General features: G+C 44.4%; 1 protein-coding gene across 3 annotated transcripts in view; it reads left to right on the forward strand.

Annotated features, from left to right (window-relative positions):
- The window catches only part of LOC122074887 (ATP-dependent DNA helicase 2 subunit KU70), a 78,243-nt gene that overhangs the window by 52,819 nt on the left and 8,838 nt on the right, over positions 1–16,586 (forward strand). For all 3 annotated transcript variants that reach the window (XM_042639872.1, XM_042639874.1, XM_042639873.1), the window contains 2 exons: positions 5,680–5,772; positions 5,861–5,981. In XM_042639872.1, the coding sequence (XP_042495806.1) occupies positions 5,680–5,772; positions 5,861–5,981 (214 nt within the window). The remainder of the gene's footprint in view (positions 1–5,679; positions 5,773–5,860; positions 5,982–16,586) is intronic.

Below are 16,586 nucleotides of genomic sequence, written 5' to 3' on the forward strand. Positions count from 1 at the left end.
AGTTCCAGAAGAGGTAGGGGCATACCTAAAATAACTATTGACGAAGTGGTACGGAAAATATGCAATTTGTAGGGTTGGATTCTAGTATGACCATGGATAAACCTATGTGAAGGACAAAGACCCACTTAGCCGACCCCTTGTAGGGGATGTTCCTGGGATGCTATTCTATTTTTACTGCTAAAAACATATCTCTTGTAACGCCTTCTACTTCCTTGTTGCAATTTGTTTGTCTTATATTTCTTTTACTTTGTTGATCATATTGGATCCATGTAGCCGACCCCATTTAGTTGGGATAAGGTTATGGTTGTTGTTGATGTGTGGTTTACCTGGCTTTGGATGTATACTTCTTTTACCATGGCTTGTCTGAACAATTTGAACCAAGCTCTTAGTGATTGTTTCAAGCCATAGAGTGCCTCCTCTAGACTACATACCTTGCCTTCAGATTTGGATGACTTGAATCCTAGAGGTGTTTGCATATATACTTACTCTTCTAGATTAATATGCAGAAAGGTATTTTTCACCTTAAATTGGTATAGGAACTATTCCTGATTAGTGGTCAAGGACAAGAGAACTCGTATAAAATTCAATTGGCTACACAGGATTCAAAGTTTTCCTAGTTTGCAACCCCATATATCAACTGTACTCCTTTGCCACTAGTCTGGCTTATACCTCTCAAATGTGCCATTTGAATTATACTTCACTGTAAATAGTCGTCTACATTCCACTGGATTCCGACCCTCTAGAAGGTCCACCAACTCCCATGTACCATTTCCGCTCCAATTCCCTGATTTCCTTGTGCATAAGCATCCTTCCACATTGGATCTGCCATGGCCACTGAGGCATTGCTAGGGATTGGAATAAATGATACAACAGAATATGCTAGATTTGTGGAGGAGAGGGACTCATAGGAAACACACGGAAATGAGATAGTTCAAGGTAGTTTTTCCTTTCTGGATAGCAATGGTAAGATCCAAGTCATATGGTAAAGTAGGAGAATAGGGAGATGATGATAGATAATTTCCGGACTTGAAAGATGAGGATCTGAAACTGTTGGCAGAATTTTTCTTGTTTCGACTATAAACCAGCAGTCCCTTACCCCTAGCTCACCCCCTTTTTTTCTCCCCTCTGTGCTGATTCCACCTTTTTCTCCCACTGATTCTGATTCCCAGACATCCTTGGGATAGTAGATATCAAAATAGGACAGTGGTACAACTAAGGAACAGAATGAATTACCTCTTTGCGTATATACTGTTCTTCCCTTAAAGAGGTGACTGCTGAGAGACGAATAATGGAATGGATTAAAAAAAAGAAATTTAATAAGAAAAATAAAAGTTTTCAAGATAGGGATGATAACATTTGTACCCCTTCTCAATTTGTGAGTACCCCATGAGTATACATTTGACAGCTTTGGGGTCAAGTTTGGGGCACTCATATAACATTTGTACCCCTTCTTAATTCGTGAGTACCCCAGCAGTCCCTTACCCCCAGCTTGCACAAATGGGTACTGAACTAGTGAGAGATGAGCCCTTTGGTAAATATATCTGCCAACTGGTCGCCTGTCCCTACAAAAGGGGTGCATATGTGGCCAGCATCAACTTTTTTTGGATGAAGTGTTGGTCCACCTTAGTACAGGATTATGAGCTATACTTATAGCAACTTTGTTATTACAAATAGAGTCGCATAGGTGCCTCAAGTGTCAAATTCTATGCGACTCAAGTATCAAATTCCAACTCTTAGACCAACCTTCTCAACTATAGGAGCTCACATGCTCCGTGAGCCACAACCTTGTATTTTGCATTTGCACTCGATCGAGCCTCGACAAGTTTTTGCTCCTCCATGTGACCAGGTTACCACCCACAATGTCAATAGCCCAATGTAGACCGTCTGTCAGAAACTAAACTACCCCAATCAACATTAGTGAAGCCTTATATCCTCAAATGCTTGTGCTTGGCATATAACATTCCTTTTCCTAGTGTGGACTTCTAGTATCTGAGAATGCGATATACAACATCCAATAAACCCCAAGGGGAAAGCTAAGTTGGCAAGGGACCTTCGCCTCAAGATGTGTGGTTCTGAGTTCGACTCCACTTATCTCCTTGGGGCCACTCACACGTGGGTGTTTAGTGCTCTTCACTGCTTTCAGTGAAAGTTGAACGGTTCTCATTCAACCCTGATTTGACTTGGTCCATGCGGTTGTGGGGTCAAAATGGGACTACTCAAGCCAAAGGCCTGGATACCCTTCGCTAGCAAAAAAAAAAAAAAAAAAAAAAAAAAAAAAAAAAAAAAACATATACAACATCTAATTCCCCACTCTTTGGAGCATGCATAAACTAACTCACCACCCCAACTGCGTAGGTAATATCTAGGTGAGTTAAAAAGAGGTAAATTAGCTTCCCCGCTAGTCTCTGATCTTCCTCACATCAAGAAGGGAGGGACCGCAACCTTCTGCTTGTGATTTTGCTCAATAAGAGAGTTTGTTGGTTTATAACCCCATTGTTGAATTTGGGAATTATGATTTGTGTCTAACTTGAGACTAGCCCTCTTCTATTTATAATAAATGAGATATGAGTACAATTACAATTCTGCCTTTATACCTATAAAACCACATTACAAAACTCCCTTCAAGTTGGTGCATGGATATCACATATGCCCAACTTGCACAAAATTGGATGAAACACTTTACTACTAAGACCCTTTGTAAGGACATTTTTGAATTCATCTCCAAACCTTACAATAGGAATACAAATAAGACCCTGCTCCAGCTTCTCCTTGATGAAGTGTCTGTTAATCCCGAGATGCTTCGTGTGGTCGTGCTGAACGGGGTTATGAGCAATGCTGATGGCTAACTTATCTTCACAGTATAACATCATAGGCATCGGAATCAGCATACCAATTCACAAAGAAGTCCCTGAAGCCAAAGTAGCTTGCAAAAACCATGCACTATAGCCCGAAATTCTGCCCTTACACTGGATTGAGCCACTATTGCCTGCTTTTTGCTATGCCATGTGATAAGGTTGCCACCAACATAAGTACAATATCCTGAAGTGGATTGTTGACTATCTTGAGAACCAACCCAATTAGCATTTGTATATGCCTCCACATGCATATGATCAACGGAGAATAGTATGAGTAGCGGAGAATGCAAAAAACTACCTCCATATGAAAAGAGTATTGATCATGCATGTACTAACTCACTAAACTGACTGCATGGGCGATGTCAGGTCTAGTATGAGATAAGTAGATGAGTTTCCCAACTAGTCTCTGGTATCGACCTCTATCCTTTGGTTCACCATCCTTGCTTCTCAAGTCACCATTAGCCTCAAGAGGGGTATCTGCTAGCTTGTACCCTAACATTCTAGTCTCAGAGAGGAGATTAAGAGTGTACTTTTGCTAGGAGAGGAGCGCACCCGGATCATATCTTCCCGCTTTTTGAAATTAGTAACATCCGTGGGACAAGCAGGATGATAGGTCTCATTATAGTCTTATTCCTGCCACAGATCACGCAACACAGAATAGTATTGGCAATAGTTGTCATGGTGCTATAGCGAACCAAGGCATTGGAGGGCTGCCTAAGCCCCTTAGACTGACAGATTTGACGGGTCAGGGGACCTCTTCGTCTTAAGGCAAACAAGGTGAAGAAGTGAGAGCAACCCAGTGAACAAAGCTCCCTCTACTGCAAGGTTTGGGAGGGCAAGTGTACGCAGCCTTTCCCCCTGTTTTGCAAAGGAGACTGTTTCCGAGTTTTGAACATGTGACCGACATGTTGCAATAGTGCCACATGCTTGCCCACTTAAACAAGGTGACCAAGTGTTATTTTTTTATTTTCCCTCATTTCTAATATTATTTAGTATGCTAATATACCTTGTATTATACAAAATCAACATTAAGCCGCATCAAGTTGGGCTTCTTTTGCCTTCCCAAAGAGGAGGGAGGTTTGGGCCTAAGGCATATAAAAGATGTAACTCAACTGGTAATCTCAAGTTGATTTGAGATTAGCTCCCAAGAAGAAAAGTATTTGGGTTGGCTGGGTCTACTCTAGTCATCTCCCCAGTGACTCTATCTAGATAGTTCCGTTTACCTCAGATGCCTCCTGTGTCTGGAGAAAGATTCTGAGACTCAGACAACAACACAACATGTGATGGTTCTTTGATTGATGATGGTTCTCAGACCTCTTGCCATTGGATCTATTACTGCTTTGATTGATGATGGTTCTTTCACTAGACTTTGGCTGGATCCTTGGCATTCCCTCGGTATTCTCCTTTATTTGGTGGGTGACACACATCTGCAACTCTTGTTCAATTAGACTTGCCATCGTCTCTAACATCATTTCAGGTGGTGCTTGGCCCCCTTTTCTGCTCCCTCTATCCAGCTGAATCTTATTTGGTCCCTCCCTCCTTGGCAGCCCTAGAAAGCTGGCTGGTTTAGGTGATTTGGTTTCTTGTACTGCCTCTCCTTTAGGTCTCTTCAGTTTGAAGTCGGCCTTGGATCTCATAAGAACTCAACATTCTCTAGTTCCTTGGTGCAACCTGGTTTGGTTCAAGTCTCACATTCCTCGCCACAACATCTCATCCTAGCGTGCCATCTCATACTGCCTTCCAACGCAGTCCATTTGCATCTAGAGGCATAGCCCTGTGGATGCATAGCCCTGTCTCTCCTTCCTGTATCCTTTGCTGGAGTGCCATTGAAGATGTGGATAAACTCTCTTCTTCAACTGTCCTTTCTCTAAGATCTGAATTGGTGTCCTTGCTCGTTGTTGGCACCGCAGGAAAAGGGTTTTGCCTTTTCAGCGTGAGTGGATCTGTGTTGACATGACCTTCAAAGGTTCATTGGTTTGTGACAGAGTGGGTAACTTGTGTTCGCTGCTGCCATCCATCAACATTTGGTCGGAGTGTAATCTCAAAATATGGACTTCCAACTCCCATTTTTCACCAAATTTGGTACTACATCTGTTTTGATGTCAAAAGCAAGCTGCCTTCGGTGCCCTTCAGATGTGTTGATTCCTCCATAAATCGGATTACTGTTGAATCGTGGAATCTCCCACTCTTTCTAGTACTTTGATGTCTTTGTATTTTGCTTTTCTTTTGGCATAATGCCTTGTATATTCTCTCTCCCCCCCCCCCTCCAAAAAAAATAAAATAAAATAAACATAAGTCTATATGGTGAGTTTTATGTTCACAAACTTCTTGGTTCCTCTCCCCCCCAGTACACCTGTATGTCTTCAGTTCTTCACACATTTATGGATGAATGAATTCGTTTTTTTTTTTTTTTTTTTTTTTAAGAAGTTATAAGAGACTGAAATGAAAGCGGCTCTGCTGCAATAGGAAGCCCTTCGTCATCTCTGCCATACTGGCTTCAGAATATTGTGGTTGTTCACTTATGCTGAATTTAACAATACGGGGATTACTATTATTAAAAGTAATGGGGTTTCCTTGTGTAGCTATATATCCTCTTCTTGTGTATTTTTATCTTTTTTTGTCCATCATTTGAGCATGCTGCTTACCTGTACATATTACGATTGTCATTCTTTTGATTTGAAAATCTAAGAGAGTCCAGCCAAAATCGCAAATATTTGGAAGATTAATAATATTACTTGTTTTTTCTTTTTATAGTTAAATTTGATTAACTTTTTAAATGTGTCTATTGACTGATAGAATGTGCTAACCTTCATTAATTTCACAGGATGAGATTGCTACTTCCAGCGGTCAAGTTGAGCCACCTGGAATGCACATGATCTATCTTCCATATTCTGATGACATTAGGCAGATCGAGGAGGCAAGAGATACGCATCTTTCTTTCTGTTTTGATAATTTTAATTTCTTTTAAATTTCAGATGCGTTAGAAAATTTACTACATTTTGCAGCTTCACACGAACGTTGATTCCGTGATACCTCGAGCTACAGATGATCAATTTAAAAAAGCCACTGCTTTATTGATACGTGTAGACTTGAAAGATTTTTCGGTTTGTCAATTTGCAAATCCAGGTAGAATGCTAGTTTCTACCCTATTGTCCATTTGACTTGGAGAAAGTTTGTTCCCACCCTAATTTTTCTTACATTTCTCTATATAACTTCTAGAATATTCATTTATATGTTCCTATTTTCCTCGATGAGTAGGTCTATGAAAACTAAACCCCCCCCCCCCTCATTCATATGCATGTGTTACTGATTTGGCTTAAAGAGTTATTGCCACATCACCTGATTTCTTTAGACCTGTTATCATACTTCACCGCAAATAGAACATTGTAGTTCATGAAACCATTGAGATATTTCTATACATGCATCACGCTTAGGAACCTGTTATTTATATGTATCTGTTTGTCCACCGAAATGCTGAGATAATGTGAATTTGAAAAGGTAATTCAGTTATGAACCTGAGACTTCCAGATATACTATATATCTAGTGCATCATGTTAAATCACATTTATGTAGGTCGGTATCTTGTGTCTCCTCAGGAAGGGGTTGCAGTGGAAGAAACATGTATGGGGAAGAAATAAGTTGGCATAAGATGCCTGAGTGAATGACTGCGATAACTATCATGGTCATCAGTTCTAACCCATGTGAAATTTCTAACAATCTGTGTTGTCTTGGGAAGGGGCTTGCTGGAATAGACTGTTAGAATAAGGATAAGTGTGCTGCAGGGGCACATTGGGGGTTTTCCCCCTCCACTGAACCTAATTAGAGTGGGGCGGCTGGATGGGGCAGTATACTTGTAATTATTTTATAGTTTCTGTTTTGTAATCCTAGCATGACTATCATGATTTTATATTATAAATAGAGGGCTTGCGTGATCAGTTAAGGACGCACAAGCATTCTCCCATTCATCCTGTTAACATGGTATCAGAGGCTAATTTCTGATATAGGTTTTCAGTTTCCAGCCCTTCTGCTTCAAGAAATCGCAGACCTTCATCACGTTCCCTTCCATTACCTTTGTTAGCCTCCATCTTCTCCCACCTTTTCTCCATAACCTATCATAGGGCAGCTAGTGGCTGTCCTATACCCTACCTCATGAGCTAAAACACCAACAACCCTTGCAAGAAAATTAGGGTTCTTCACCCTCTGCGATTTTTTATTCTTTTATTTTTAGGGAGTGTGGTTTCTTTCTCTTTAAAGAACACACCTCTACCTCCTGAAGATCAATACGCTACCTGGAAGGACTTATCATTATCTACAAGATTGAAGATCTACACAAATCGATTTTGTGCAAAAAAAAAGGTTTTCTTCCAAAACCCTAACAAATCGATTTTTGGGACTCCCTCAGATTTTGCTGAATTTTTGAGGAGATTGATCAGACTTGTGGCCCCATCTACCAAGTCTCTGTATCAAATCTCCCCTCTTCTTTGATAATTAGGGTTTTCTCCCAAAACCCTAATTTTCCTATCTCAACTGTTCTTCATCAAGCTTGATATTATTTGGAGTGCCCCACTACCCTTACTGGGCAATTCAATCTAGGTATAGACACTTTCTAACTGCTGATTTTTGAAGATTTGGTATTTCTCTCTCATTGTCGATTTTTACTAGATTTTTTTTTTTGGATGAATAAATGATTCATTACTAAGGAGAAGAATATACAAGGGGGAAAGAAAGGGGGGAGGGCCAAGAGGAACAAATCCCTCGGAAAGAGGGGGAGGCAGAAAGTCCTAAAACTAGCTAACTAGGGGAGACAACAATTGGGGGGGAGAGGTGATAGAGCAGTGGAGACCCCAGGAGACAGCAATGAGCCTGTTCTTTGGGGTGTCACAAACCGGGAGGTGACAGAGAAATCTGAGCTTGGAAGAAACGTTAAAGTAGATGGCTTTCTAAATCCCTTCGAAGGAACGGGAGTTGGGGGTCCATTTATGAAGGTTACGTTCCATCCAAAGGTGGTAGATGGTGGCGCAAAAGACGAGCTTTCTGACTGCGTCACAAATGGAGGAGCCACTATGGGTCATGTCTACCCAAATCCATTCACGGGAAAAGGGGAGGATGGGATGGTTGGAGGGCTAGCATGATCAAGGACCTTCCAGATGGAAGTAGAGAAGGGGTAGGAGAAGAAAAGATGATCAACATCTTCAGTTCCATTCCAACACAAACAACAGGAGGTAGGGACTTGAATGTGGCGGTGATTGAGGAAAGACTGCGTAGGGAGGCAATGGGAGAGGGCTTGCCAGGTGGTGAAGCTATGACGAGGGATGTGCCCTTTAAACCAGACGATATTGCGCTAAGGAATAAAAGGGTCTTTAGAGCGGATAAACTTTCAGGCAGAGGCAGAGGAGAAAAGGCCCGAGGACGAGGGCACCTAATTAACAATATCATGCAATCCTCGATAGCCAGGGGGAATGGGAGGAAGGGAGGACTAGAGATCTGCTAGGGGAGGAGGGAAAAATGAAGGGAACCAACCACAGGGGGAGAGGATGGAGGCGATGGTGGCGGATCTGGTCGAGCCAGAGGAGAAGATGATTCTAAGAGAGACCAAGGGAAGAAGGATACCTGCGGGATGCCAAGGGTCAAACCATGCGAGGTGTGGGAGCCATTGCCAATAGTACAGGATATGACAGGAAGGGCAAGGGGTTTGGAATTGAGGATGCATCGCTAGATCCATGAAGCATCAGGGGGAAGGGGAGTAGTCCAAAGGGAATCAGATTTGAGGGGAACAAAATAAGCCCAAGAGACCCAGATGCTGCGCTGTTTGGAGACAATCTTCCAGATGAGCTTAAGGATTGCAGCGGAGTTAACATCCTTGATTTTGTGAAGGCCCAAACCACCTTTAGCCTTAGGTCGGCAAACCTTATAGGGTGAAGGAATCTGGTGGTGTCAGTGCCTTTCCAAAGGAAGGCACAGAGAAGAGAGTCAATGGCTTTGGAGATGGAAGCCAGGAGACAGAAGATTCCAGACCAATAAAGGTAGAGGGATTGGAGGACAGATTGGATAAGGATAAGGCGACCAACGTATGAGAGGTGCTTGCCTTTCCAAAGTTGGAGCCTTTTTCTGATGGAGACAAGGATGGGGGAGCAATGGTGGGAGGAGAGCCGAGAGGAAAGAAAAAGGAGGCCGAGGTATCTGACAGGGAGGGTTCCCAATGAGAAACCAGAGATGGCAAGGAGTTGGGCTTGACGGACATCAGAAACACCTAAAAGGAAGAGGTTAGATTTGAGGAGATTAATTTTCAAACCTGAAAGGGACTCGAAAAGGTGAAGGGAGGCCATGATGTTGGTGATGGATGCTAGGTCAGCTTTAGAGACGATCATGAGATCATCTGCAAAAGCGAGGTGGGTAAGCTTGAGAGCTTTACATTTGAGGATGGGGAGATAAGATGTTGATCAGTGGAGGATTGGATCGAGCGAGAGAGGACTTCAAGAGCCAGACAGAAGAGGAAGGGGGAGAGAGGACACCCCTGTTTGATGCCCACCGCGGAGAAGTAGCCCGTAGGGCTGCCATTGAGGATAGAGAAGCGGGGGGTGGAGATGCAAGAGAATCCAGTGGACAAAAGAGGGGGGGGGGAAGACATTTGAAGGACTTTGGAGATGAAATCCCACTGGAAAGAATCAAACGCCTTATGAAAGTCAATCTTTAGGAGGGCTGCAGGAGAGTGGGTTTCACAATTAAAGCCTCTGACGATCTCATGGCAAAGGATGATGTTATCAGAAATACTTACAGCAATGAAAGCAGATTGATTTGGACTGACAAGGGAGTCAATGACCTTTTGAATCCGGTAGGCGAGGATCTTGGCAATGAATTTATAGAGAAGATTGCGAAGGGAGATGGGCTTGAAGTCAGATATGCATTAGGCTGCCTCCTTGGGGATGAGGCAGAGGAAAGAGTGATTGATGCCAAAAATTCGGGAGGGGTTGAGGAAGAAGCTACAGATGGTGAAGATGAGATCGTCATGGATGATATGCCAGCAAGTGGAGAAGAAGCCCATGCTAAAGCCATCAGGGCCAGGAGCTTTATCAGATTTGTGATGAAGGACAATAAAAAGGATCTCATCGTCCGAGGGAATGGCTTGAAGGGATGGCAAGAGGTGATTAGGGATGGATTTGTTAAGGATGTTGGGGAGCATGGGAGAGGATGATGTGGAGGGGATGGAAGAGATCTTTGAAGGAGACAGCTTCAACTTTGATATTATTAGGGGAGAGAAGCACCCGACTGGAGCGCGAGACGAACTTAAGGATAGAATTGGCTTTGGTTCGGGCTTTTAGGGAGCGGTGGAAGTATGCCGAATTGGAATCACCAAGCTCAAGCCATTTGATCCTGGATTTCTAATGGAGGAAAGATTCTTCCTAGGCAATGCGGAAGGAGAGGTCTAAAGCTACCAATTTTTCATCGGCAGCTAGGGAAGAATTGAGAGGGTCACGCTAAAGCTTGGATTGGATGAGATCAAGTTTCTCGTGGCAAGTGGCGACCTGAGTAGAGAAGTTGCAAAAAGTGGCAGAGTTTCAGGCTTTGAGAGCCGCTTTCACATTCTTGAGCTTTTTGGCAGAAGCAATGAGATGAGAAGAGGAGACAGTGGTGGGGATGGCCTAGGTATCCCTAACCAAGGGTAGAAATCCCTCATGGAGGGTCTACATGTCAAAATTTGAAAGGTTTGGGACCAAAGGAGATATGGGGCTGAACGAAGAGGCAGATGGGAGAGTGATCAGAGGTGCCGGGGAGATCAAAACTGGCGTGAGAGGAGGGAAAGGAGGTGAGCCAAGTTTCATTGACAAGAAGGCAGTTAAGCTTGCAGGCCACCCTATCAGATCCACTACGGCGATTGTGCCAGGTGAATTTGAAACCAGACCACCTAAGATCATCCATCCTTATATCCTTAATGCACTCGTTGAAGGAGTCAGAGGAGGGGTTGTCAATAGGGGCACCAAGAGGGGTTGTCAATAAGGGCACCTCCAAGTTTCTCATGACAAGCTCAAACCATGTTGAAATCTCCTCTGATACCCCAGGGGAGGGAGGAGAGGAGGTCTGACCACAGAGGGAGTCTGTCAGGGGCTCGGTTAAGAGCATAGACAGCAGAGAAGAAGGAAAGGGGGGAGCCCAAGGGAGGGGAGAAGGAGAAATTGATGACTTGGGAGGAAGAGGCAATATGGGAGATGTGAATAAGGTGAGGGTTCCAAAGGATCCAGATGCAACCATTAGGGGAGTGGGGGTAGTTGTGATATATGACCAAGGATCAATGGATGCAATGATGCGAGGGGCATTGGCTTCAAGAAAATGGGTTTTAAGGAGGCAGCAAACAACTGCCTTGGATGATTTAATGTGGGAGCGAATGGAAGAATGTTTGGCAGAAGAATTGACACCTTTGACGTTCCAGATAGTCCAAGGGATCATTTGGAGTGAGAATGAGAGGGTAGCCGAGACTCAACTGAAAAGGAGGAAGGACTAGATTTGTGATTTAGTCGACAGGAATACCCTTTAAGGGGGGAGGGAATTGTAGAAACGCAACCCTAAAACTATGCAAAAGATAATGGAAAAAACAAGAACAAGCAATGCACACAGATTTACGAGGTTCGGAAAGATTGCCTACGTCCCCGGTGAGATGAGATTCTGCTTCACTATCAATGGAGAATAGGGTTACAGCGCTCGTCCCTTACACCTCTCAGTATTGCTTGCATTACAGAGAAAGAAACCCTCGCTACAAATATATAGCGAAAAACCCTAATTTGGAAAGTACAGAATTGCCCTCAAATAAAAAATTCGAGAGGGGGGCGCCCCTACTATGCAGGGGGGCCTCCTACCCCCCTTGCAACCCCCACGGACCGCTAATCGGTTAGTGGGACCGCCATCCTACCTGTCGAGGCGCTGCATCAAAACTCCCTGGATTAAACTGTGACGGAATATAAGACATCGTACATTAACAGGAATGGGGGTGGTATGACCCTTGGGGCGGGGAAGGGTAGACATGACCTTGTGGCTAGCAGTAATGTTTCTAGAGGGGATTGGAGGAGCCAGTTCGGACTTGGAGTGCGGAGGAGAATCTTCAGTCAATAGGCAGGGGAGGGCCTGCAGATCATAATTCCCAGAAGGGGAAGTAGCAATCAGGTGGTAAGTGTCAGAGTCGAGGCATGTATCAATGGTATACAGGGGGCCATGGTGGGGAGCACCAGTGGCCACAGTAGCCTTTTTCATCCTAGGTAGGGCTGGCCTTCATAGAATGAGGGGCAGCAGCAGAAGCGTCCATCATCTTCATAGTATTGGCCAGGTAGAATGGAGTTAGAGATGATGCCTTTTAAGGCGTGAGAGGCAAAGGAGCTGTTGAGACATCATCAGGGCCTAGTGGGAGGCCAAGCGAGAGTATAGGTGCTGGAAGAGAGGTCCTGGCGTGGCTAGAGGTGGCCAATTGAATGATAGGAGAAGATGGAGCATTAGCAATATTAGCATCAGAGACCAGTGGCAGGCAAACGAGGGAGGTGACAATAAGGTGGTGATGGCGTCTTCCAAGGCGGCTAATCCGGCGAGCGAGATTTTAGGCAGGAAAGAACCAGGGGGATCAGAACACAAGGGCTAGCGGCAAAGTCATGGCCAAAGGTAATCAACAAGACGACAGAAGCCTCACGCAGCTGAAGGGGGGTGGAGGAAACGGGTCAAGGAGAAGGTGGATATGGGTGATGGGTCAGGTTTAATGGAGCGGAGCAGGGGTCGGGCAAGATGGAAGAAATGGTAGACGGGTTAGTGATAGTGATCGGGTTGGGTAAGGCTGAGAATGAATGGGTTGAATTATATAGGTTAGCCGGGTAGAGAGGGTGGTTCGAATGGAATTTAGAGAATTTGGAAAGCAATTGGACCGGCGGGAACTAGTTTAGAGGAATGAAGGGTGGATCAGGCTAGACCGGGTAGTTGGGGTTAGGTGGAGGAGTAAGGGGTTGTCGTACAGATGGGTTCCATCGAAGGAGGATTTGAGGGAGGAATGATGTAGATAAGTCACTTGGGCTTATTTTATTGCAAATAAGCCTTGGGTTGTGTTATATATATGTTGGGCTTTTGATTCCATGGGTTTTCTTTGAAATGGGCCACTTTAATAGGCCTAAAATATGGGCAGAATGTAGATAAACGGGATTTAATTCATTAGTTTAGTTAGTTGTTATTTAATTCAATAAAGACCTATTAGGCCATTGGTCAGTTGTAAAGTCCTATATGGACTATTAGTTAGTTAATCCTACTCTATGTTGGAGTTATAAAGTCAAACCCTAATCCTATTTTGAATTTCTAGTTGTAGTAGGAGTGTTTAGTCCTATTGGAAAACTAGCTCCTAGTAGTAGTTTGATTGCTATTCTGCCCTCTATAAATAGAGGAGCCTATGTACTTATAATGGGAGATTTGAATGAATGAATTATTGAGTGATTACTCTTTAGCTAAAAAAACTGTTATTGAGAGGTGAGATGCCTAAACCTTTGAGGGGTGTGATATCCAAAACCTGAGGGGTGAGATACCTATTCCTTTATTCTCTTTCACCCTTCTGAACCCTCCATCGATTCTTCTTTTACTATTTTTATTTTCTGTTTATTGTTATTAGAAGTTCAGACTTGTTACAGACTTACAACATACAAAATCAGAATTAGCCAGCCAAAGAGTTTTTGTTCTTAAAGCCAATCGACCCTCATTGCTGCCCAAGTTTGAGATCTGTTCTGCAGATCCTTTGGAGGGCTAGTTCTATACTCTAAGAAGATCAATCGATCCTCTCTTGAAGGTTATCTGAAGAAGACAAGTTGCTGTTCCTGCAGAATTCTTCACATTCTCTCTCCTAGGTTTGGAAATCAAGAAAACGCTTAACTTCATAACCAGCCGTCAGAAGCCCTTTATATTTTGGGGTTTTTGTACCCTCCCTAGGGACTATCTACACCCAAAAGTGTAGCTCAATCGGACTCCCATAGACTTGGCCGCACCTTTCTCTCTCCAGCTCTATAGAAGGTCTTTCTCTCTCCTATCGGGTTGGGTTTTGGGCTGATTTTGCTCCTATATGGATATTGTATCCTTGGGGGTTTATTTGATGGTATTATTCGTTTGTTTCTTGCTCCTATTTGTATTGTTTGGGGGTATAAACTGCAGAGTTAGTTACTTGTAATTTACTCCTGCATTAAGGAAGAGGAAAGATGGGGGAAAGGTATTACTTAAATTTTTACTAGTTTAATCATGTCTGAAGTTTTTTTTTTTTTTTTGGATGAATAAATAATTCATTACCAAAAGAAAAAAGAATATGCAGGGAAAAGGAAGGGGGGAGAACCAAAAAGGAGCAAAACCAAGGGGCCCAAAAGGGTAAGCACCGAACAACTAGCCTAAGGGAACATCTATGGGGGGGATGGTGGTGACAGGGAGGCCCCAGGAGACAACAATGAGCTTGTTCCTTGGGGTGTCACGAACTGTTCCTATACGCAAAGATCTGAGTCTAGAAGTAACATCAAAATAGATGGCTTTTCAAATCCCTTTAAAGGAACGGGAATTGGGGGTCCATCTACGAAGGGTACGTTCCATCCAAAGATGATTGATGGTGGCACAAAAGGTGAGCTTTCCTAGTGCGTCACAAATGGTGGAGCCATTGAAGGTCATGTCTATCCAGATCCATTCTCGAGGGAGGGGCAGAATGGAATAGGGGGAGGGTCAGCATGAGCGGATAACCTTTTTCCAAATGGAGGAAGAGAAGGGGCAAGAGAAGAAAAGATGGTCCACATCTTCCGTACCATTTCAACACAAACAACATGAGGTGGGGACCTGGATGTGGCGGTGATTGAGGAAGGCCTGCATAGGGAGGCATTAGGAAAGAGCTCACCAGGCAGTGAAACTATGACGAGGGATGTGCCCTTTAAACCAGATGATGTTCCTCCATGCTATAAGGGGGTCTTTGGAGCGAATGAAGTTCCAAGCAGAGGCGGAAGAGAATATACCCGAAGGGGAGGGCGTCCAATGAACAGAATCTTGAAATCCTTTGTGGCCGGGGGGATGGGAGGGAGGGTGGTCCAAAGGTCCGCCATGGGAGGAGGAAGAGGAGGGGGGGGACCAGCCATCTTAGGAAAGGATGGAGGCCACCGTAGCAGAGCGAAAAGAACCAGAGGAAGAGATGATTCTAGGGGTGACCAGGGGCATAAGGATGCCAGAAGGGTGCCAAGGGTCAAGCCAAAGCGAAGTGGTGGAGCCATTGCCGATAGTGCAAGAGATGGCAGAAAGAGCCAGGGGTCTGGATTTGAGGATACCATGCCAGCTCCAAGAAGCATCAGAGGAGGGGAGAACGGTCCAAGTGGAGTCATTTTTAAGAGGGACAGAGTAAATCCAAGAGACCCAAATACTGCGCTGCTTGGAAACTATCTTCCAGATGAGTTTGATGATAGCAGCAGAGTTAACATACTTGATTTTACGAAGACCCAGGCCACCTTCAGCCTTGGGATGGCAAACTTTGGACCAGCTTATAGGGTGGAGGAATCTAAAGGCTTCAGAACCTTTCCAAAGGAAGGCACAAAGGAGGGAATCGATGGCTTTGCAAGTGGAAGCAGGGAGGAATAAAATATTTGACCAATACAGGTAGAGGGATTGGAGGACAGATTGAATAGGGACCAGTCAAGCAACCCTATCATGCCCACTACGGCGGTTATGCCAAGTGAACTTAGAGCCAGACCAACAGAGATCATTCATCCCAATGTCCTCAATGCATTCATTGATGGGATCAGTGGAGGTGTTGTCCATAGGGGCCCCACCAAGTTTCTCATGGGAGGCCTTTATCACATTTCCCCACGGAGTGGAGGATAGGGAAGACGAGAAGGAAAGGAGATCAGACTAAAGAGGGAGTCTATCTTGGGCCCTGTTGTGGGCATAGATAGAAGAGATGACCGATAAGGGGAGGCCCAAAGGAGAGAAGGAGAAATGGATGACTTGGGAGGAGGAGGCTAGGTGGGAAATGTGGATAAGGAGAGGGTTCATAAGGATCCAAATGCGCCCGTTAGGGGAGTGGGAATAGTTGGAGAGGAAGGACCAAGAGGGAGCAATGGAAGCAATAATGTGAGGGTAATAATGTGAGGGGCATTTGATTCAAGGACATGGGTCTCGAGGAGACAGACAATGGTGGCTTTGGAAGATTTATTTCGGGAGCGGATGGTTGCATGTTTGGCAGAGGAATTGAGTCCTCTGACATTCCATATAATCCAAGGGATCATTGAGGATGGGAGTTGGGGGGCAGCCGAAGCTCAGTAGAGCCAGTGGGAAGTCTGGGCTTGATCTTAGTCCGATGGGCGTATTCCTTGAGAGGAGAGGGGGGATGGTTAGGAGTAGGTTTGGGGTTGGGGGTTCCTTTGGTTATGGAGAAGACAGAGACCCTCTTAGGACCAGCCAAACCATTTCTTAGGGGATCCAATCTGAGCCTGGATCGAGGGGAAGAAGCCTCATTCGTTGAACCTTGGTTCTCAGGGGGGTGAAACATCAGTAGCTGAGTGGTGGGGAGCACCAACTGAAGAATTGATGTTCTAGGGAGCAAAAACATCATCAGCAATGATAGCCGATGGTATAGAAATAGTAATAGCATCTGAGGAGGAAGATGACGCCTTCCAAGGCGTGGCGAAGGGAGGATAAGTGATATCATTAGCATCTGAAGAGGTTGGAGATGGCGCCTTCCAAGGCAAGGGAATGCAAAGGGTCCAT

The sequence above is a fragment of the Macadamia integrifolia genome, chromosome 3 (assembly GCF_013358625.1).
Source record: "Macadamia integrifolia cultivar HAES 741 chromosome 3, SCU_Mint_v3, whole genome shotgun sequence".
In the NCBI taxonomy this organism is placed as follows: Eukaryota; Viridiplantae; Streptophyta; class Magnoliopsida; order Proteales; family Proteaceae; genus Macadamia; species Macadamia integrifolia.